At 46.8% G+C, this 22,362-nt stretch overlaps 1 protein-coding gene across 1 annotated transcript; it reads left to right on the top strand.

The window, feature by feature from the left end:
- The first annotated feature begins 7,219 nt into the window (after positions 1-7,219).
- On the top strand, positions 7,220-16,307 carry Vhl (von Hippel-Lindau tumor suppressor). Its single transcript, XM_021164688.3, is given in 4 exon segments — positions 7,220-7,608; positions 11,269-11,391; positions 14,041-14,222; positions 14,224-16,307. Coding segments are annotated over 4 exon segments (558 nt in total). The 5' UTR covers positions 7,220-7,370; the 3' UTR covers positions 14,239-16,307.
- The last annotated feature ends 6,055 nt before the right edge of the window (positions 16,308-22,362 follow it).

Below are 22,362 nucleotides of genomic sequence, written 5' to 3'. Positions count from 1 at the left end.
CCTATAAACTTAAGCCAACTTACTGCTAAAGGCTTTTCCCCACAGAGAGCTTCCCCTTGAGTAGGGTAGCATTTATCATGCTCTGTGGACACTCATTTCTCTTTATTCAAGGCCTGTTTGACCTGCAAAGTCTGTCTCAGGTTACAATTCCCCATTGTTCTCCCAGATAAGCACTTTCAGTAATGCCCTTTCTCAGACTTCCTGGCTTGCATCTTCACACCAGAGTTCACCTTAAATTATTTGGAACATTTTCAGAGTATATTGTCTTAGGGTTTTTGTTGCTGTGAAGAGACACCAAGACCAAGACAACACTTATAAGGCAAACATTTCATTGGAGCTGGCTTACAGTTTCAGAGGTTTAGTCCATTATCATCATTACAGAACACATGGCAGCCTGCAGGCAGACATGATGCTGGAGGAAGCAAGAGTCCTACATCGTGATATGAAGGCAGCCAAGAAGAGACTGTCTTCAACGTGCAGCCAGGAGGAGCGTCTCCTCACACTGGCCAGCATGTATTAGACCCCAAAGGCCCACCTCCACAAGGCTACTCCTCCTAATAGTGCCACTCACATGGGTCAAGCATATTCAAACCACATATGTAACCTAAAAAATACCTGAGTCCCCTTCCCTGGATTAACTCACTGGCTGCTTGGAGGAAGGCAGGTTGCCATGGTCAGTGATGAGCCAGATTAGGGGAGTTCAAGCTGTGCTGTATTCATGTGGTACACCTTGGGCACTATAAGTAGTACTGCCTGAGTCTCTCATCCAACATTCTCCAAAATCCAAGGCCTTCTAAATAGTGACAGCACATGTGAACCTTTTCACACCTGACTCACATGGTTGTTACCTGAGCTGTTACCGTCAGAGCCTGGGGCCCTGGCAGCCCTGTCCTCAGTAAGCCAGTTAAGTACTGGTGAAGAGTAGAAAGTCTCCCCAGGGTGGCCGCACTGGGGGAGAGGAAGGAAAGGCCCTGTGATAGAGCTGCCATCAGCGTGGGGATTCTTCCGTAACACTCAAGTTTAAGCAGTCAAGAGGGTGGGTATACATTGGCCAGGCAGAGTGGTGCATACATTTAATTCCAGCTCTGGGGAGGCAGAGGTTGGTAGATCTCTTGAGTGTCAGGCCACTTGGTCTACATCGAGTTCCAAGACCTCCAGGGCCTCACAGAAAAATGTTTCCAGACAAGAGTGACTGTTCCAGATTCCTACCTCCAAGGAACTAGCTCCCAGGCTGCAATGTAAAAGCCTGGCTCTGATACTTGGACATGAAAAGAAAGGAAAAAAGGTAGCCATAACTGTCGCAGTTAAAGCAGGGGTTCTCAACCTTCCTAATGCTATGTGTGATACACCTGGGTAGCCATAACTGTCGCAGTTAAAGCAGGGGTTCTCAACCTTCCTAATGCTATGTGTGATACACCTGCCCGTCATCTTAGCCCATCGTGTTGTGACCCCCCAACCATAAAATTATTTTTGTTGCTCCTTAATGAAGTGAAATTTTACTACTGTTATGAATAGTATGTACAGATAGATATGCAGGATATCTAATAAGTGACATGGGTTGTTAGACCCCAGGGGTCTTGATCCATGGGTTGAGACAACTGAGTTAAGATCTGATTCCTGCTGGTCATTGTCTTGGCTTTGGTCTCCTGGAAGTCAGAATGCTGTGATAGTCCCAGGAGACAATCTCCCCTGCTGGCCGCCGACACCAGGAACCCATCCTTTTCCCAGCATGAGATTTCTTGGAGGAAAGTTAGTTCTTTGGAGTCCATTGCTCAAAGGGGAGGGACATGGTAAGTTGCAGTCAAAACAGGCAGCCCAAAAATCTGTATAAAGGAGCTGGGAAGATAGACTCATTGGTAAAATACTTGCTATTGGGCTGGAGAGATGGCTCAGAGGTTAAGAGCACCGACTGCTCTTCCAGAGGTCCTGAGTTCAAATCCCAACAACCACATGGTGGCTCACAACCATTTGTAATGGGATCAGATGCCCCCTTCTGGTGTGTTTGAAGACAGCAACAGTGTACTCATACATTAAATCTTTAAAAAAACAAAACAAAAACTTGCTATCCAAACAGAGACCTGAGTTGGATCCCCAACACCCACATAAAAACTATAATAGTGGTTCTATTTTCCCAGTGCTGAGGAGGCATAGGTGAGAGGATCCCTGGGGACTTCCTGCCTATCAGTTTAACTGAACCACAGCTCCAGGTTCAGTGAGAGACAATAAAAATAAACAAGGTATAGAGTGAGAGGAAGATAACCAAGGTCCACTTCTGGCCTGCATACAAATACATGAATACTGTAAATAATGTCAAGCTGTGGTTAAGGTATATGAAATGTTTAAACCTGGGTCCTATCTGATCACAGGCATTTTGCCTAAGGGATGCTGAACCAGTGTTTTCATTTAAAAATAGAATCTTATAATGGAGACATCTCATGTTCTCATGGGCTAAGTTCTCTTTCCAGTATTACTAAACTCATTGTAGCATGCCTTTAGCAGACACTCAAGTTCATTATCTGCATTTCGTCCTGGATAAAGGATCACTTCTAAAGCTGTGTTAGTTACCTGTGCTCTGCAGTTGGCTTAATAGTGGCTCCTGCTATGAATAGGGACTGTACCACAAGATAATAAGGCAAAATGATGGTCTTGACAGGCAAGAAAGAGCACTGGGTGGATTATACCTGAATGCTCAATGTTTATCTTACAGATAATAGTATGTTTATGTGTTGGTGGTAATGCCAAGTCGGTTAGAACCACGTTGCTTTATCATAAGGTCCTGGTTGCAAAGAGCAGTTGGTAACATTGGTTGTAGGAAACTAACAAATCTAGCCTCTTACACTGGAAACTTCCTCATCTCATGTGGTGCTGTGAGGTGTCTGGGTGCTTCTCCAGGTAACCTCCTTACTGTGTGTAGGAAGTTTGATTAAGTTCTTTTTTTTTTTTTTTTTTTTGAGGCAGGGTCACAGTATAATTCTCTCTGACCTGGAGCATGCTATGTAGAGCAGGCTGGCCTCAAACTTTGGTCTACCTACCTCTACCTCCTAAGTGCTAGGATTAAAGGCAAGCACCACTCTGCCCAGTCTGGATTGAGTTAATTAAAAGATATAATGCCTTTCCTCAGTAAACCAGAGTGCTTCGTAAAGAAAGACAGTGCTGAGGCTCGAGACATGGCTCAGAGGTTGAGAGCACTGACTGCTCTTCCGATGGTCCTGAGTTCAGTTCCCAGCAACCACATGGTGGCTCACAACCATCTGTAATGGGATCCGATGCCCTTTTCTGGTATGTCTGAAGACAGCTACAGTATACTCATGTACATTAAATAAATAAATATTAAAAAAAAAAAGACAACGCTGCCCTTTCCTGTTTTCTAACGTGAGTGAGACATGAGGAAAACTTAAAAGTTGTGGGGGTCCCTGTAAGAGTCATGGCAGGCAGGAACAAGAGAGGCAAGGATGTAAGCTCAGTCCAGCCCAACTTCATCAGCGCTAGTTGAAATTCTAGAGAGTCCGATACCATATTTAAACATTTAAACACAGTATAGTTTGGGGGAAAGCTTCCTGATGTGATACTATCTCTGGGGCACAAACACATGTGACCATGAAGATAGGTTTTATAGATTAAGGACCTACGATCTGATGGCATAGAGGTCAGCAGACTCTAAAGTACATGCAAGCCGGGCGTGGTGGCGCACGCCTTTAATCCCAGCACTCGGGAGGCAGAGGCAGGTGGATTTCTGAGTTCGAGGCCAGCCTGGTCTACAGAGTGAGTTCCAGGATCAGCCAGGACTACACAGAGAAACCCTGTCTCGAAAAACCAAAAAAAAAAAAAAAAAAGTACATGCAACATCTAGATGGGCTCTATTAATAACGAAAGCTAAAGGTCTAGGGAGGAAAAGGCTGGGATAAACATTATGGGGAATTTGGGTGAGGTCTTGCTTTACAGATTGCAAAGGTCACTAGCTCCTTAACACCTACTCCCAGCAATCTGGGTGGAAAGCGGATACTTCTTCCTTTGCGGAGACACCCATGCATGATTAACATTCCTGGTTAGCATGAGGACCACATGCCCTCTAAAATGTGTGTGTGTGTGTGTGTGTGTAGACATGTGTATGCCGTAGTGCATTTGTACATTTGTGGAGGTCAGAAGGCAAGTTTCCAGAGTCAGTTCAGTGAGTCCCAGGGATCAAACTCAGGGCAAGCTTTATGGGAGGCATCTTAACCCACTGAGCCATCTGGCTGGTCCTCCACATTTTAAAAAAGATGTGTGTGTGTGTAAGTGCACGTGTGTGTGCAAATATGCATGTACCTGCAGAGACCAGAAGAGTGCCAGATCCCCTGGAGCTGAAGTTCCAGGCAGTCATGAGTCACCTGGTGTGTTAGGAACCATCTCTCCTCTGATAGAGCAGTTTTAAGTAATGTTAACTGCTGAGCTCTCCCTAGTCCTTATTTTTATTTAGTTTTTTTTTTTTAATTTTACTGTCTTTATGTATGTATGTGTATGTATGTACTGTCAGGTATGTGTGTGAGCAAACTGCATGCCTGGTACCCACGAAAGTGTCCGATCCCCTGGGGCTGGGGTGCCATATGGTTGTGAGCTGCCACGTGATGCTGCCAATCAAACCAGAGTCTTCTGCAAGAGCAGCCAGTGCTCCTAACCAAGGAGCCAACCCTCTGCCCTATTTTTATTTTTTAAATCGTGTATGTTTGTTTGTGGGGGGGGGGGGCTTGCACATGTCTGTGGAGGTCAGAAGAGGGCATTGAACCCCCTAGACCTGGAGTGACAGGCAGTTGTGTGCCACCTGATGTAGATGCTGGGGACTGAACTCAGGTCCTCAGAGCAGCACACTCTTTAACTACTAAGCCATTTCTCTAGTCCATAAAACTGTATCTTCAACTGCTCCAGAAGCATGACAATAAACTCCTATTGTTCACAGTGATATTCCCCAGACTTGATAAAGGAGCCTAAATGGAATTCAGACACCCTGCTTGATTTTTTTCCTGGCTCATCTAGTCACCTTTGTTACAACCAAATAACACTGCTCCGAGTTTCCCTGTGTCCTTCCACACTAGCCTTTCAGCATTCTGAAGGCAGAGATGGTTGTAAAACATGGCCCATTCAGTAGATATGTACTAAACATAATAATAAACAAAATACTAAATTTGGTCTAGGCACAGAGGTAGGTGGCTCGAGTGTCATACATAAAGCTCTGGATTTCTCAACACTGAAAATAAAGAACCTACCTGAAAAATGGGGAACTAAAATTTCAAGAGAATTTGGAAGCCCTGGAGAGCTGACTCAGTGGTTAAGAGCACTGGTTGCTCTCACAGAGGACCTGGGTTCAATTCCCGTTCCCACAACTGGCAGCTCACAGCAACTTCTGACTCCAGCTCCAGGAAATCCTACTTTCTCTCCTGGTGTTCATCAGGGCCTGGATGAGCTCATGCATGCACACCCATACATTTTTTATTATATTTATTTATTTATTTATTGGTTTTTCGAGACAGGGTTTCTCTGTGTAGCCCTGGCTGTCCTGGAACTCACTTTGTAGACCAGGTTGGTCTCAAACTCAGAAATTCTCCTGCCTCTGCCTCCCAAGTGCTGGGACAAAAGGCGTGCGCCACCACTGCCCGGCCTGTACATTTTTTAAAAAGCTCATCTGATGCTACTTCTGCCAGAAATGTCTATGGAAAATGGCACTGAATGTCATCTGATGGTAGTTGTATGCTAATTCTTTGAACCAGTCATGGTAGCACATATCTAGAATGTCAGTACTTGGGAGGAGACAAAGGAGTGCCACTAATTTGAGGCCAGCCTGGGCTATATATATTCAGCTGCAAGGCAATGTGATTAGTCTGCGTCTAAAAAGAAAAAGACAAAATATTTTAAAATTCTATTCACAAACATAAAAAGGTTTGAAAGGAAACAAAAACTGGTAATACTGTTTTCTGGGAATGCAGATGGAAAAGGAGGGAAATGTACTCTGGAAGACATTTTGAAATGTGTAGTTAAAAATAAAAGACAGACTCAACCTCATCAGTGAGAAAAACTTTAAATAATAGCATAGGTGGGCCCAGCAGTGGTGCTACTTAGCTTTTATATCAACACTTGGGAGGCAGAGGCAGGAGATTCGAGGTCAGACTGGTCTACAGAGTGAGTTCCAGGAGAGCTGGAGCTACCCAGAGAAACCCTGTCTTGAAAAACCAAAAAGCAAAGGCGGAAGGGGAAATATGGTAAGCCCGTGGAGATCTTAAGAAATGAAATTTAAGTAAACTCAAAAAAAAAAAAAAAAAAAACAAAAACAAAAAAAACCAGCCGGGCGTGGTGGCGCACGCCTTTAATCCCAGCACTCGGGAGGCAGAGGCAGGCGGATTTCTGAGTTCGAGGCCAGCCTGGTCTACAAAGTGAGTGCCAGGACAGCCAGGGCTACACAGAGAAACCCTGTCTCGAAAAACCAAAAAAAAAACCAAACAAACAAAAAAAAAAACCATATATATGAGGCCTGTAATTCCAGCACTCTGGAGTCAGAGGCAGGAGGATCACTCTTAAGTTTGAAGCTGGTTTGGTCTGTACACGGAATTCCAGACCAGCCAGGGGGAAAAAAAAAAAAAAATCCAACTGCCCTTGGTCCCTGTTCTCTGGAATCTGAGGCTGGGAGATCTTTGAGTTCAGGACAAGCCGGATATACATAATGAGTTCTAAGCCTACATAATGAGACCCTACCTCTAAGCAAGTCTGGCATGGAGATGGAAGTCTTTAATCCCAGTACTCGGGAGGCAGAGGCAGGCAGATCTACGAGAGTTCGAGGCCAGACTGATCTAGGGAGTGAATTCCAGGACAGCCAGGATTACACGAAGAAACTCTATCTTGGGGGAACAAAAGAAAGAAGAAAAAAAAAAAAGAAAAGAAAAGGAAAGGAGCCTTTAATCCCAGCACTTGGGAGGCAGAGGCAGGCGGATTTCTGAGTTCGAGGCCAGCCTGGTCTACAAAGTGAGTGCCAGGACAGCCAGGGCTATACAGAGAAACCCTGTCTCGAAAAAAACAAAAAACAAAAAACAAAAAAAAAAAAAAATGAAAAGGAAAGGAAACAAACAGAAACCCAACTCTAGGAGGTGGGATTTACAGATAACCCGGGGCTGCGCCGCGACCCCGCCCGGCCGCCCCGCCCACTGCCGCGGCCCCGCCCACCACTGCGGCCCCTGGCTCCGTGCCGCCCTGCCCCCCAGCTTGAGGGCTCCCGGCGGCCATTTCCGCCTTCAAGTCGGTCGGAGCGCGTCTGGGACCGGCAGACCTGTCCCGGAGCGCGTAGACCCGCACGCACGCACGCGCCGCCCACGTCCTGCTTGCGAATCCGGAGGCGACCCGTTCCAATAATGCCCCGGAAGGCAGCCAGTCCAGAGGAGGCGGCGGGGGAGTCGGGTCCTGAGGAGATGGAGGCTGGGCGGCCGCGGCCGGTGCTGCGCTCGGTGAACTCGCGCGAGCCCTCTCAGGTTATCTTCTGCAACCGCAGCCCGCGCGTCGTGCTGCCTTTGTGGCTCAACTTCGATGGCGAGCCTCAGCCCTACCCGATCTTACCACCGGGCACCGGCCGCCGCATCCACAGCTACCGAGGTATGAGCCGCGCGCTAGGCCGCTGCTGCTGTAACAGGCAGGGCGCTTTCTCTCCAACCCCGAGCATCTTGTCCCTACCTACTGCATCTATCCCGAGAAAATGCCCGGCCCCTACCAGTGCTTTCGGATGCAGTGTTAACCCAGTTCCCGGTCAGGTTCGGCATGCGAACCTGCCTTGGTGATGACAACTTGGAGAGTTACAGACAAAAAAATGTATGAACAGACAAGAGCCAGCCTGTGTCATAATTGCTGCGATAGGCATAGAGGTTTGCGAAAGCATGGGCAGAGTGTGGGTGCGTCCAGGTGAAGAAAGAGCACGTAGCTTAGGAGAACCGGAGTAGGATAAGAGTCAGCTGAGGGAATTAACAGTTGTAGTTGGGGGACCGCCTTTACCGATTGGCGTCTTGGCGGAAAACAAGTGAGTATGGGATATCGGGTTGAACTCGCGATCTTTCTGCCTTCGCCACTGATTTCAGGTTTGTACCAAGCCTGACCACGCGAGCTTATTAACTGTACAAGCATCAGTGGAAGTCAGTTCTATCAGTGTCTTGACTGGATGGCTATGAAAAACAAGTGAAGCCGCTCTCATGTGTACAATCCCCAGGACTCAGAAAACCGAGGCAAGATGACTGCTCCAGGCTTTTTTGGTTTGCCGCCAAACAGTGAGAGAAAAAGTTCAAAAGTTGATTTTAGCCGTAGTGAATTGGGGATGTTTGACATTGCCTTATTTATGTATTGAAAAAATGTACCCAGATCTGTGTGTGGTAGCCCAGGACTCAGGAGGCCAAGACAGAAGGATTTCACTGAGTTCAAGTCCAGCCTTGGCTATGCCCCAAGATTGTGTCTGAAGCAACCAGCCAGACAGCTGAGTGATGTGAGAATTTGTAGATCAGGCTGGCCTCTCACTGAGATCCAACTTCCTTCTGCCCCCTGAGTACTGGGATTAAAGCAAAGGCCTTTGTCACCAAGGCCGGTTTATACTGCTCTTTCAGGGTTAGCTTCTCAGTACCCAGGTCAGGCAGCTCACAAGTTTCCATTAGGATCCGATGTCCCTGCTCTTACTTGGGAAAAGAAACCCTAACCTTGGCAGTTTGAATAAGAGTGACTCCCATAGGCTAATATATCTGAATGCGTAGGGTGCAGTCCTAAGGATTCCTTTGAAAGTGGTGAAGGATGAGTAGGTGTGGCCTGGTTGGAGGAAGTGTGCCACTAGGGATGGGCTTGGAGGTTTCAGAAGCCTAAACCAAACTCACAATCTCACTGGCTACGCCTTTGGATCTGGATGTAGAGAATCCTTAGTTACTTCGCCAGCCCCAAGTCCCGCCTGGGTACCACCATGCTTCCCATCATGCTGATGATGGATGGATTAAAACCCCTGAAACACTCAGCAAGCCCCAGTTAGATGCTTTCTTTTATTAGAGTTGCCATGGTTTTGGTGTCTCTCAGCAGCAGCAGCATTGACAAAGACAAACCAACCAACTGTGGCAGTCCTCTTGCCTCAGCCTCCTGCAACAGACTTCTGTATTTTCATAACGATCCAGGGAAGATCTTGGTAGAACTTTTCTCCTGATGGTGGTACATTTAATGAACTCATGCGACCAGTCAGGCATGCATGGTGCTACAAACTTGTAGTGACTTGGAGAACAGGTGGAGGCAGGATGGTCAGGAGTTGAAGCCAGTCTGGACAGCATGCTACCTGGATGTAATGAAATAAACTGCTCCTCAAATTGTCCTCTTGATACAGAGAGGAGAAAAGGCTTCTTACATCTGGAGATGTAGCATCCGTCTCTCAGTGCTAGTGATGGTTCTCCCTCTGTGTACCTGTGCTTTGCCTGAGCATGAATCTGTATCATGGGTATGGAGGCCAAGCAAGAGACTCTGACCCCTGGAAACTAGTTACAAATGTTTGTTAGATGCTACATGGGTGCTGGGAACCAAACCTGGGTCTTCTGCAAGAGCAACAAGTGTTCTTAACCACTGAGCTATCATCTCTTTAGCCCCTGCCTGTTTGTTTGTTTATTTGAAAAGGGGCTTAGCATGTAGCAGTCTGTCCTTTTTGTTTTGTTTTTTAGAGACAGGGTTTCTCTGTGCATTCCTGACTGTCCCATCACTCACTCTGTAGAACAGTCTGGCTTTAAACAGATCCTCTGTCTCCCAAGTGCTGGGATTAAAGGCATCCTCCACTACCACCAGGCTGTAGTCTGTCTTTTATACCAGACTTTTAGTGTTTGATGAGAAAGAACTAAACAAGAATCAAAATTTCTATAGTTTCTTATTTTACATAGAAATTTGTGTTAATTTTGTATTCTCTAAGATTTGTCTGTGCCTGATTACCCCCCACCCCCCAGACAGGGTTTCTCTGTGTAGCCCTGGCTGTCCTGGAACTCACTTTGTAGACTAGGCTGGCCTCGAACTCAGAAATCCACCTGCTTCTGCCTCCCAAATGCTGGGATTAAAGGTGTGCACAACCACCGCCCGGCATGTGCCTGATTTAAAAAAAAAATTGGGGGGTGGGCAGGGGTAAGAAGTTGGCACCTTCTGGGGATTGAACTTAGGACCTCACTCTTGCCAGGCAAGCACTCTGTCACTGTTCAGTGTCCAGTACTGGGCCTTATCTTATACAAAAAGAATTAAGGCAGGCACACGACGAATTCCTGTCTGTAATTCCAGTGCTAATGAGGCTGAGGCAGTACAATTACCAGTTTGAGGCCAGCCTGAGCTACATAATGAGATCTTGTCCTAAAAAAAAGTTTGTGCCGGGCATGGTGGCACACGCCTTTAATCCCAGCATTTGGGAGGCAGAGGCAGGCGGATTTCTGAGTTCGAGGCCAGCCTGGTTTACAAAGTGAGTTCCAGGACAGCCAGGGCTACACAGAGAAACCCTGTCTCGAAAAACCAAAAAAAGAAAAAAAAAAAAGTTTGTATCAGTTTTGAGCTGGACTCTATTGGCAGGCAGGAGGCCTGGTTTCAGTCCCCAGCCTAACAAACACCCAGTGAGTCTTCAAGTAAATTCGTGTCTCATGAAAGATTGCCATATTTTGAGGTATTTTACTCTGAAACAGACTTACCTCAGAGGTTTGCCGCCTTTTCTTAGTTAGCACTGTCCCATTTTTAAAAAACGAAGGAATAATCTATACTTAAAGATGCAGAGATTAATCTATACTTAAATAAAATTAAATACTTAAAGAGATAATCAATACTTAAAGATGCAGATCATTTGCTTTAAGAATTTTGGGCAGTTGCAGCAACACGTAGTGAAGTTAGACATGAGAACTTTTCTGTCACCCTACAAGAATCCCCTTCCCTCTCAGAGTCAAGCTCTCATCCACGGGTTTCATGATGCATTAGTTTACCTGTTCTTACCCACGAGTCCTTCTGTGGCCTCTTGATGGCCACGTGGGCTCCTTTCACATCAGTGTGTCACGGTGAGATTGCCAGTGCTCTCTTGACCTAGATGCACTTTCCCTGCATAGTCCCGGAGCCCGGGCTCCTTGTGCTTTCTGTCTCCTGAGTGAGGGCTCCTTCGAGAGGAGGCTGTTGCCTTTTTAAGACGTTAAGCAGAGGGAGAGCGAGGCAAGTGTTTCATGTGACTTGGGGTAATAAACAGGTGCCGTGCCCAGACCCGTGTGGCTTCTTACTATCCTCTGCTTACCTTGACAGGTCATCTTTGGCTCTTCAGGGATGCGGGGACCCATGATGGACTTCTGGTTAACCAAACGGAACTGTTTGTGCCATCCCTCAATGTTGATGGACAGCCTATTTTTGCCAACATCACATTGCCAGGTTAATAGTCAATCTTGCATGTTTCTTTTTCTTTAGAAATAAGATCTAGCCTTCTAACCCAGGTTGCCCTGGAGCTATGTAGCCCAAACTGGCCTTGAACTTAGAAAACTATTCCTGGGCTTTTTAAGTGCTGCGATTATAGGCCTGAGTCACCACACTGGCCCAACCTTTGAAAAAGAGGGGTGAGCATTGTAGTGAATGTTAACCTTTACCATAGATGAAATGAAAGTATTTATTTCTCTGTCCTGTGTTGAACAAAGATGTGCCTCAGACTTACTTTGGTTTCCTAAGAAGTTGGTTAAGCCAGGCATCTCCTGCAGCATTGTGACCTCTGGTTCCTTGGTCTTGTTACAGACTGGTGCCCTGGGATCCCAGAACAAAGCACAGTAGGACCACATGAAGATAGGTCTGGCTGCTCAGCCCTGGGATCCCAGCTACTCAGGAGAGGGTGAGAGGGCAGGGGGATCACGAGGTCAAGACTACAGAGCCACTTTCTGAGACTATGCCTCTAAACGGAAAGTAAAAATAATGCTGTGGCCGGGCATCCTGGCCAGGCCCTTAATCCTAGAGAGGTCGGGGGAGCCCAGGCCAGCCAGGGCTGCACAGTGAAACCTGTCTCAGGGAAAACACCAAAAAAAAAAAAAGTAAAGAAGTGTATAATCAGAAAAGAATATTGAGCAAGTAAATTTTGTCTTTGAGTTCCCTGGTAACTGTTAATTATATTACTATTTTGGTTCTTTCTTTCTTTCTTTCTTTCTTTCTTTCTTTCTTTCTTTCTTTCTTTCTTTCTTTCTTTCTTTCTTTCTTTCTTCCTTCCTTCCTTCCTTCCTTCCTTCCTTCCTTCCTTCCTTTCTTCCTTTCTTCCTTTCTTCCTTTCTTTCTTCCTTTCTTTGGTGTTTTTTGTTTGTTTGTTGTTTTTTTTTTTTTGAGAGGGAGGGTCTTATGTTTCCCAGGCTGACTTCAAACTCAGTTATGTAGCTGAGGATGGCCCTGAACCCCTAATCTTCCTGCAGGAATTACAGGCTTATGCCACCCCGGTGCTCTGTGGTGCTGGGATCACTCCCTCAGAGGTCTGTGTGCTCTTCCAGCTGATGTCTTGACTGAGTGTGAGTATGTTCGTGCAAGTCAGTCACAGTGGCTGTGCGGAAAGGCCCGAGCTTGACCTCAGATCTTATTGCTACAGTTGTCTGCCTGACTTTTTAAGATGGGCTCACTTGCAGTGGTCTGGGACTCACTGGCTGGGAGCCTGGCCAGTGAACTCCAGTGAACTCCAGGGATTCTTTCTGCCTTCCCAGCACCGGGGTCCTAAGCATGTGCCGCCACCATTCCTGGCTTTTAACATGGGTTTTAGGAATCCAGCTCAGGTCCTCATTCGTGCACAGTAAGCACTTGTCTCTCCAGTCTCTCCCCACCCCCATCTCTCTTTTTTTTAACCTAAGGCAACATCTCATCATCTACCTGCAGCTGTCCTGGTATTTCCTTATAGAGATCTGCCTGTGTCTGCCTCCTAAATGCTGGGATTAAAGGTTTGTGCTCTGTTTTGATTTATTAAGAAAGGTTTTGCCGGGCGTGGCACACGCCTTTAATCCAGCACTTGGAAGGCAGAGGCAGGCGGATTTCTGAGTTCAAGGTCAGCCTGGTCTACATAGAGAGTTCCAAGCCAACCAGGCTACATAGCAAAACCTAGTCTCAAAAAAATAAAATAAGCCAGGTATAGTGGCTCACATTTTTAATCCCAGCACTTGGAAGGCAGAGGCAGGTGGATCTTTGTGAGGTTAAGGCCAGCCTGATCTACAATGCAATTTCCAGGACAGGCAGGGATACACAGAGAAACCCTGTCTCAAAAATAAAATAAAATGCCAGGTGGTTGGTGGCGCACACCTTTAATCCCAGCACTTGGGAGGCAGAGGCAGGAGATTCGAGGTCAGACTGGTCTACAAAGTGAGTTCCAGGACAGCCAGGGCTATACAGAGAAACCCTGTCTCGAACTCCCCCTCCCGCCCCCCCCCCCAAAAAAAGGTTTTGCTCTGTAACCCTGGCAGAACTGGACCTCTATGTTTAGAGCAAACTTCTACCATTTTTTTCTGTCTTTATCTCCTAAGTTCTAGGATTATAAGCTTGTACCATTGTGCCTGATTTATTATATTTTATTTTTTGTTTATTTTATTTGAGACAAGATCTAACTGTTGCCCTGGTTTGCCTGGAACTTATTTATGTAGACTAAGCTAATGTTGAATTTAGAGAGACCTGTTTCAGCCTCCCAAATGCTGTGGTTACATGTCTGAGCCACTATAACCTAGCTCTGTAGTGAGTTCAGAGACAGCAGTGCTCACTCTCCACCCAGCCCTGCCTCATGGTGTGTTGGTGTCTCTTGGCATGTGACAGACATTGCTGGGCCTCCCTAAGGCTTAGACCCTGACTTACCAGGGTCACTTTACATTTGATTAGTTGAAAAAAAAGCCCTGGCCACTATGATGAGCCAGGTGTGTGCACAGTGAGACCTGCTGAAGTGACAGTGTCACATGTGCCTCACTCTTAGTTTACCCTCCAGTGTGAGTCACAAGGTAAATGTGACTTGTTGCTTGGTGGTGTCTGTCTCGTCATGTGACCAGAGTCTGCCTCTGAGGACTTGGTTTCCTACCCTTACAGTGTATACCCTGAAAGAGCGGTGCCTTCAGGTTGTGCGGAGCCTGGTCAAGCCCGAGAACTACAGGAGGCTGGACATCGTCAGGTCGCTCTATGAGGATTTGGAAGACCACCCAAGTGTGCGGAAGGACATACAGCGACTGAGCCAAGAGCACCTTGAGAGTCAGCACCTGGAAGAGGAGCCTTGAAGGAGTCCATTGAGATTAAGTGGTCCTGTGTTTCAACCTTGATGGTCTGAGATTGATCTACACATAGGACAGGTCACTTTCTTTCGGTTTTAAAATGGTTCATTCTTGGAGTAAAACTATCCATCACGTAAAAGAAAGTTAACTAACATCCCTGGGCTTTGTAGTGTTTAAGAATAAACATGCAAAGTGCCACAGCATCTGCCCTTTGTAGAGCACTCACCCGAGGAAGACGTTTTCAGTTTTGCTTCCTGGTGAGGCTGGAAGTTGAGTGTAAGGATGTAAGCTCCCCAGCAGGAGTTGCACTGCGTCCTTTCATTTGAGCAGAGGGCCCCCGCCTCTTGCTTGGGAAGGCGGAGAAGGCCCTTCCAAAATGCTGGGACAGACCTCCTGTGGAGGTCCACTGCCTAAAGCGTGTGGAGTCTTCAGTCATGAATGTTGGATGAAGAAACCATTGAGTGCTTGGTGGGAGAGTTTGGAGGGCCTGGCTCTTTGTCTGCGGAGAGCCTTAAGTGTTCATGTAAGGAACAGCTTAGCAGTTTCTGATTTTCCATGTCCCAGCACTTTCTACTTTGTTTTTTATTTTATTTTTGAGACTTTTGTATAGCCCAGGCCAGCCTCAGTCACTCAGCAGAGGATTCCTGACCCTCTGGGAGTATGTCCCCTGCTCTAGCATTGGGAACACACGTGTGCACACAGCCTGCTCTGCTCTTCCTTTTCCCATGTTGAGACGGGCTCCTGCTGTAGTCCTGCCTGTCCTGGGCTGGAGTGGGTCCTGCCTCCTGGCTAACCGTCTGGCTGCTTTCTAAGCTGGGGGACTTCCCATACTCACTGTTAGAGACAGCAGAGAAGACCCATCCTTGTGTAAGTCTGGTTTTGAGAGCTCCTGTCTCTGAGGAAGCTGTTGGCAGGAGCAGGGATTTCTGTTCCTTCTTGTCAGCCCCTAGCTTTCCACTTTGCTTTGGCAGGCGCTGGTTCTGCTTTGATTGTAGATGGAAATGAAGCTCCGCTCAGCCACAGACTCCAGACAGTGGGTCACAGAGCAGTCTGGAATGTGTAGTAGTCTTATGGATGGTCACAGCTTTTCTTACATATTCATATTCTATCAAACATTTTGTAAAATATAATTTTTTATTTGTTTTTAATCCCCTTAGCAGAGAAAATAAAAGTAGAGAAGCCTGGGTATTGTGTACACAACAGAAAGGTCGGTCAGCTAAAGGGAAGCAGAAGGGCTCTTATGCACTCTCAGCTCCATGCAACCCCTGTAACTGGCCGCATATGTAGGGCATATTTTAATTGGTTAAAGCAGTTTGTTGTAGCTGAGGTCATAAGGTATATACAGTTTTGTATCCTGATTTTTCACTGAACTTCATTGTTTTTTGTTTGCTTGCTTTCCCCTCTTCTTTGTTTTTTCAGTTTTTTTTGTTTTGTTTTGTTTTATTGAAACAGGGTCTCTCTGTAGCCCAGGCTGTCCTAGAACTCCCTTTGTAGACCAAACAACTGATTACTGGCCTCAAATGAGAGATCTGTCTCTGCCTTTCCAGTGCTGGGATTGGAGTAGGCCTAATCTCCCTCTAACTTCTTAGCTTGTCTTTTCCATGTTACTACACACACTGTGTAAATACCAGTGTGCTATCCTCCTCCGTTGAGGGTGACTGTTGGGAGGATTTGTTTAAATCCTGGGCTCCTTGAGTGCAGACTGATGCTCCAAGATCAGCAAAATGACTGAACTAAATCCTAACCCTTCCCAGTGGCCTCTCAGTGTCTCTTCTTAGTCTGCAGCATTCCAGGAGGGAAGTGACCACAGACTGTGGGGGCCTGTGTAGGGGAAGTCAGCAGGTGCCAAGCTATTGCAACATTGGTTTTATTTTTTTTAAACCGATCTCTGTCTCTAAAAGATGTGATGTTTGTGTTATTCAACTGGAAGTTTGAATGCTGTTCTCTGTGCTGTCTAAAAAGTGAAGACTTATGAAATGAGTCACTTGTCCTGGGACATCCTGTAATAAGTTCCTCGGGCTGTGTTTTTCTCCTTTTTCTGAAAAAAGCTGACCTTTTTAGTACAATAAACGGTGCTAAGTGAAGGAAGCGAGTGTGTTGTGTTGCCTTTTTTATTATTAATTTTTTAAATTAATTATATTTATATCCCAAATGTTACCCCCTCTCCCGGAGTTCTTCACCCTGTTCTCCCTCGCCTTCCCCTATGGGAGGTGGCTGTCTGCTGAGTGTTGCAGAGGTGGAGCAAGAGGCCAAGTCTCAGGCTCCTTTATAGTCTCTTCAGCCTTAGATTCTTTTTTTTAATTTAAAATTGTTTCTTCCAGCTTTGTTTTCCTTATAAGAATGAAGTATCTGTAAAAGCATTTCAACACTGAAGTTAGGTGTGGTGGCCCACTCATGTGATCCAGAACTCTGAAAACTCCTCCACCTTTGGGTCAGGAGGTGGGTGGGGTCATTCTTAGCTACATAGTATGTTCCAGGCTAACCTGAGCTCTTTTAAGACCTTGTCTAAAAGAAACAACTGGACTGTAGAGATGGCTCAACATTTGAGAGCACTTACTCTTTCAGGGGACCCAAATTTGGTTCTTAACACCCAAATCAGGTGGCTCACAGCTCTCTGGGACTTCAGCTCCAAGGGATCCGAGGTCACCTGCAGTTTTATGTGCACACCCAATCTCTTTGTAAACTTTTTATTGATTCTTTGTGAATTTCACATACACCCCAATCCTAATTCATCTCTCAGGCCCTTTCTTATCTGCCCTCCACCCTTTCAGCCTCCCCCCCCCCCCACACACACACCAAAGAAACAAAAACACCTTGACATCAAAGTTGTAGTGGGTCACAGTGGGTCTCACAGAATGCTCTTGGCCACACATCTTGTTCATTGCTGTGAGTCATTGGTCTGGTGTGAGGCCTCTGGCTTCTGTTACTCTATCAATACTGGATCCTCACCAGGACTCCTCTTGGACATCTTGTTGTTGCCCTGTGTCATGGCGATCCTACAGCTTTGGATCTGCAAAATTGGCCCCTTTATACACTCCAGCAGTTCATAGTTCATAGATGGGGCAGATGTTGGGGTGGGATCTGGGCCTGGATGTTAGCTGAGTTGGTCAGCCTGACAGCTTTCCCACACCCACACCACCAGAGTAAGCTTTCCAGCACTGCCTGGAGCTAGCTCACCCAATGCCATAGGCAACAAGGGGCAGGGTCAGCTCTCCCACTCTCATACCCTCAGAGCTAGCTGTATTATGTATGTACCCATGCTTCCAGAGCCAGCTCTACTATGCTGCCCAGGCAAAGTACAGGGCTCACTTTTCAGAGTACTGCATCTGGGCCAACTCTCCAGCCTGCAGTAGTGTGTGTGTGTGTGTACATTGGGGGGTGGGGGTGGTATCTCACCTACCACAGGTGGCAGGTTCAGCTGTCCTGTGTTTACCCTCTCAGGCCCAGCTCACTCTTGGCCCCTGCCACCAGGGCCAGTTCTACTGTGCAGCCCAGGTGTGTGGGCCCACTCTCCTGAGTACAGGAAGCCAGTGAGGTGTGGGACCAGCTCTGTACAGCCCTTGGACATCAACATGGTCCCAGGTGGTGGCAGCCCAGACCAGGACATCCACAGGGTCTTTGATGGTCATATGAGTCACAGACATCCTCAACACAGACCTCTGCTGTTGTGTGGTCATAGACTCAGACATGAGCCTCAGGCAGGGATTTCACTGTGACCTCAAGTGATGGAGCAGGCGATTCACATCAGGCTGTTCCTCTCAGTCTCCAGCCCTGCCTCTTTTCATAGTGCTCAAGCCACTCTGCCTAGTCTACAGAGCAAGTCCTAAGACAGCCGGGGCGACACAGAGGAACCCCGTCTCAAAAAACCAAAAACAAGCAAGCAGCAAAACAACAAAAAAATTCACATTGAAAACACTGCCCACCCAGGCAGACAGCACTGGGTTTGGGATCAGTGCACTGGAGGGACAGGAAACAGGGATGTGTCTCAGTGGGGGAGAACTGTGTGACTTGTCACATCAGAGGCCCTAGGTTCGATCCTCAGCACCACACATGCACACACGTGCACACACACTGGTGCTGGTCCCTAGCCTGTCTGAAACTCCGGGATTGCCCCTGAAACTCCTGGCCTCAACTACCACCCTGCCTCTGTCCACACCACGCACACCTGATGGTTCGTTTGGGAGAGATGCTGGCTAGTTTTAATGTCAACTTGACACAAAGGTACAAAGGTAAGTAAGCTCATCTGGAAAGAAGAAATTTTGATTGATGAAAAAAGTACCTCTATAGGATTGGTCTTCGGACTTTGTTTGTTGATGATTCACATGAGAGGGCCAGGGCCACTGTGAACAGTGCCAGCGGCTGCCGGTCCCTGGGAGGTACTGTAGTGGAGCCGGCTGAGCACAACCAAAAAGCAACACTCCTCCATGACTTCTGCTTCAGTTCCCGCCTCAGGGTTCCTGCCCTGACTGCTCCCGGTGGAAATGTAAGCCAAATCAATTAGAACTTATAGGTGCCTGGGTGGAAGTGGGTGGGGTAATTTCTACGTAGAAAAAGTTAAGGCAGGCCTGGGAGCTGCCCCTACAAACTGTTACTAATACCAGACTAGGTAGATAACTCAGGCCCAGGAAAGCCATGGGGACCACTTATGGTAATTGAGGGAGTGTTTGCTAGACAAAGAATACACCTCATCAGCAGCTCACCTACAAGGGGATGACATTCTTTAGTTGTAACAGGGTGCTGGCTTTTAACTTGTTAACTCCGAATCTGTTTTGGAGCCCAGGCTGGCCTGGAACTTGTGATTTTCCTATCTTAGTCACCCGAGTGTTTGAGCTCAATGCATGCTCCATTCATTAGAACCCAGAAATAACTCAAAGGAGATGCTTGTGGATCGTTTGGCCTTGGACTCCTGGATTCAGGTGATTCTCTTGCCTTGGTCCTGGAGTCAGTAGCTGATAGTGGGCGCCCAGCTAGAAAGTGGCTGACACCTTCAAAAACTCCATTTATTTGGAGGTCAGAGAGGTGGCCCTGTGGCCTTGCAGATGACTGAGATTTGAGTCCGGCACTCACACAGCAGCTCACAACTGCCTGAGACTGCAGCTGCAGGGACTCCAGTGCTCTCATAGACCGCTATGGGTACCAGACATGCAAGTAATAAGTGCATAGACACACGTGCAGGCAAAACATCAGTATGCATAAAATAAATAAAACCTCTAGAAATTACATTTACTTACGTAAGCATAGTGGTACATGCCTTTCACCTCTGTAACTTGGAGACCAGCTTAGTCTACATAGTTAGTTCCAGGCCAGCCAGAGCTACACAGTAAGACTGTCTCAATAAATAAAGAAATAAAGTTACATTTATTTATTTCTGCATGTATGTGTTCGTGGGGGTGGGGTGGGGCATGCATGCCTGGGCCAGGGTGTACATAGGTCAGAGGACAACTCTTGGGAACTGGTTTTCTTCCATCATGTGGGTCCTGGACATGGACTGCTAGACATCAGTTACGGCAACTGTGATGGTGTGGGTGTGCTTGGCCCAGGGAGTGGCATTATTAGAAGGTGTGGCCCGATTGGAGTAGGTGTGTCACTGTGGGTGTGGGCTTTAAGACCCTCCTCCTAGCTGCCTGGAAGCCAGTATCCTGCTAGCAGTTCAAGATGAGGATATAGAACTCTCAGCTCCGCCTGCACCATGTCTGCCTGGAGGCTGCCATGCTCCCACCATGATGATAATGGACTCAACCTCTAAACCTGTAAGCCAGCCCCAATTAAATGTTGTCCTTGTAAGAGTTGCCTTGGTCATGGTGTCTCTTCACTGCAGTAAAACCCTAAGACAGCAGTAAAATCACCTTTACCTGCTGGGCTATCTCCCTGGTTCTTGAAGGTGGCTTTAAAAATATTTTCGTTACATTTACTTATTTGTGTGTGTGTGTGTGTGTGTGTGTGTGTGTGTGTGTGTGTATGCACGTGCATGTGTGTGTGTGTGTTTGTTCACACACACATTTGTGAATGTCATAGGACATGTAGAGTGAAACAACTTTTGGGAGTTAGTTTTCTCCTTCCACCATGTGGGTCCCAAGGATTGGCAGCAGCTTGTCAGGACTGGTGGCAAGCACCTTTCTCTGCGGAACTACTTGGACCGCTACTGATAGTGGTGTTAAAAGAGAAGTTATGCCGGGAGTGGTGGCACACGCCTTTAATCCCAGCACTTGGGAGGCAGAGGCAGGCGGATTTCTGAGTTTGAGGCCAGCCTGGTCTACAGAGTGAGTTCCAGGACAGCCAGGGCTACACAGAGAAACCCTGTCTCAAAAAACCAAAAAAAAAAAGAGAGAAGTTATGCAGAATTTTCGTGTGTGTGTGTGTGTGTGTTGGGTGGCTCCTGAGGTTTGAGCCCAAGGTCTTGGTCATGCTAGACAAATGCTAACTTGACATATGGGTTTCAGTCTTAGCCCTACTTGACTTCATCTTGAGACAGGATCTTGCCGAGTTTCCTCGATGCTTTCAAACCTTCAATCCTCCTGTCTCAGCCTTCCAGGTACCTGGGACTGTAGGTGCATTCCAATCATGCCAGGTCTGGAGTACATGTCTGTCAATCCCAATTTTTATTCTTTTCAACTTTAAACAGACATTGCCCAGTAGACAGGGTTTCTCTGTGTAGTCCTGGCTCTCCTGGAACTCCCTCTGTAGACCAGGCTGGCCTCACTCAGAGATCCACCTACCTCTGCCTCCCAAGGGCTGGGAATTACAGGCTTGTGACACCACTGCCTGGCTTGTTTTGCCTTTTTAAACACTGGTGAACTGTGGGTCCTGTGAACCAAAGCCACATGTATCCCAGTTCATAAACTTTTACTTGAATTGGGAAAGTAAACAAGTCTTGTGCTGAGCAGGCTGTGAGGAGGATCCAAGAGTGTCACGCTTGACAGACTGGAGAGGACACAGCAACATTTATCTCCCTGGAGGGTAAGATCCCTCCAGATGTTAGGTGGACTCGATTTTACTCCACAAAACCTAGTTTCAGGAACTTAGGAAGATAAGCAGAACAATAGAACACTTGCCTAGCTTGTGAAGGACCTGGGCTTGTTCCCCGACCTGGCAGAGAAATAAAGTTCAAAACAATGATTGGAATGGTGGCACACGCCTTTCATCTCGGCAATCGGGAGGCAGAGACAAGTGGATCTTCTGTGAGTTCAAGGTCAACCTGGTCCACACCCAGAGCTACACAGAAAATAAATTTAAAATGAGCTTTTTGTTGTTTTGTTTTTCTTTTTTTTTTTTTTTTTTTTTGGTTTTTCGAGACAGGGTTTCTCTGTATAGCCCTGGCTGTCCTGGAGCTCACTTTGTAGACCAGGCTGGCCTCGAACTCAGAAATCCGCCTGCCTCTGCCTCCCGAGTGCTGGGATTAAAGGCGTGCGCCACCACGCCCGGCTTTGTTTTGTTTTTCAAGACAGCCACCGAGGGCTAAAATGAACTTCTTTAAGTTTTTATATTTATTTTACTTTGTGTGTACAAGTGTTTTGACTGCATGTATGTCTGTGCACCATGTGCATGCCTGGTCCCCAAGGACGTCAGAAGGTGTCGGATCTCTTGGAACTAGAGATAGGGATTCTTGTGAGCTGCCACGTTGGTGTTAGGAACTGCTTTTCCAAAAGTAGTAAGGGCTCTCAACCACTGAACCACTTCTCCACCCCACCTCCTCAAATAGGAACTTTTTTTTTTTTAAGGATTTATTTATTATATCTAAATACATTGTAGCTGTCTTCAGATACACCAGAAGAGGGCATCAGATCCCATTACAGATGGGTGTGAGCCACCATGTGGTTGCTGGGATTTGAACTCAGGACCTCTGGAAGCACAGTCTGTGCTCTTATCCACTGAGCCATCCCTCCAGCCCCAAATATGAACTTTTTATTGACATGAAAACTATTTGTTATTGCCTTTTATTATTGTATTTTATTGTTTGTTTTTCGAGATAGGTTTCTCTGTGTAGCCCTGCCTGTTCTGGAACTCATTCTGTAGACCAGGCTGGCCTCCAACTCAGAGATCCTACTGCCTCTGCCTCCTGAATGCTAGGATTAAATATGTTCACCACCAACTGCGAGTTTACTTTTTTTTTTTTTTTTTAATTTTTCCAGACAGTGTTTGTCTG

The sequence above is a fragment of the Mus caroli genome, unplaced genomic scaffold, assembly GCF_978045245.1.
Source record: "Mus caroli unplaced genomic scaffold, Mus_caroli_1 scaffold_7, whole genome shotgun sequence".
NCBI classification, from domain to species: Eukaryota; Metazoa; Chordata; class Mammalia; order Rodentia; family Muridae; genus Mus; species Mus caroli.
This window is presented reverse-complemented; position numbering and strand designations above follow the sequence as displayed.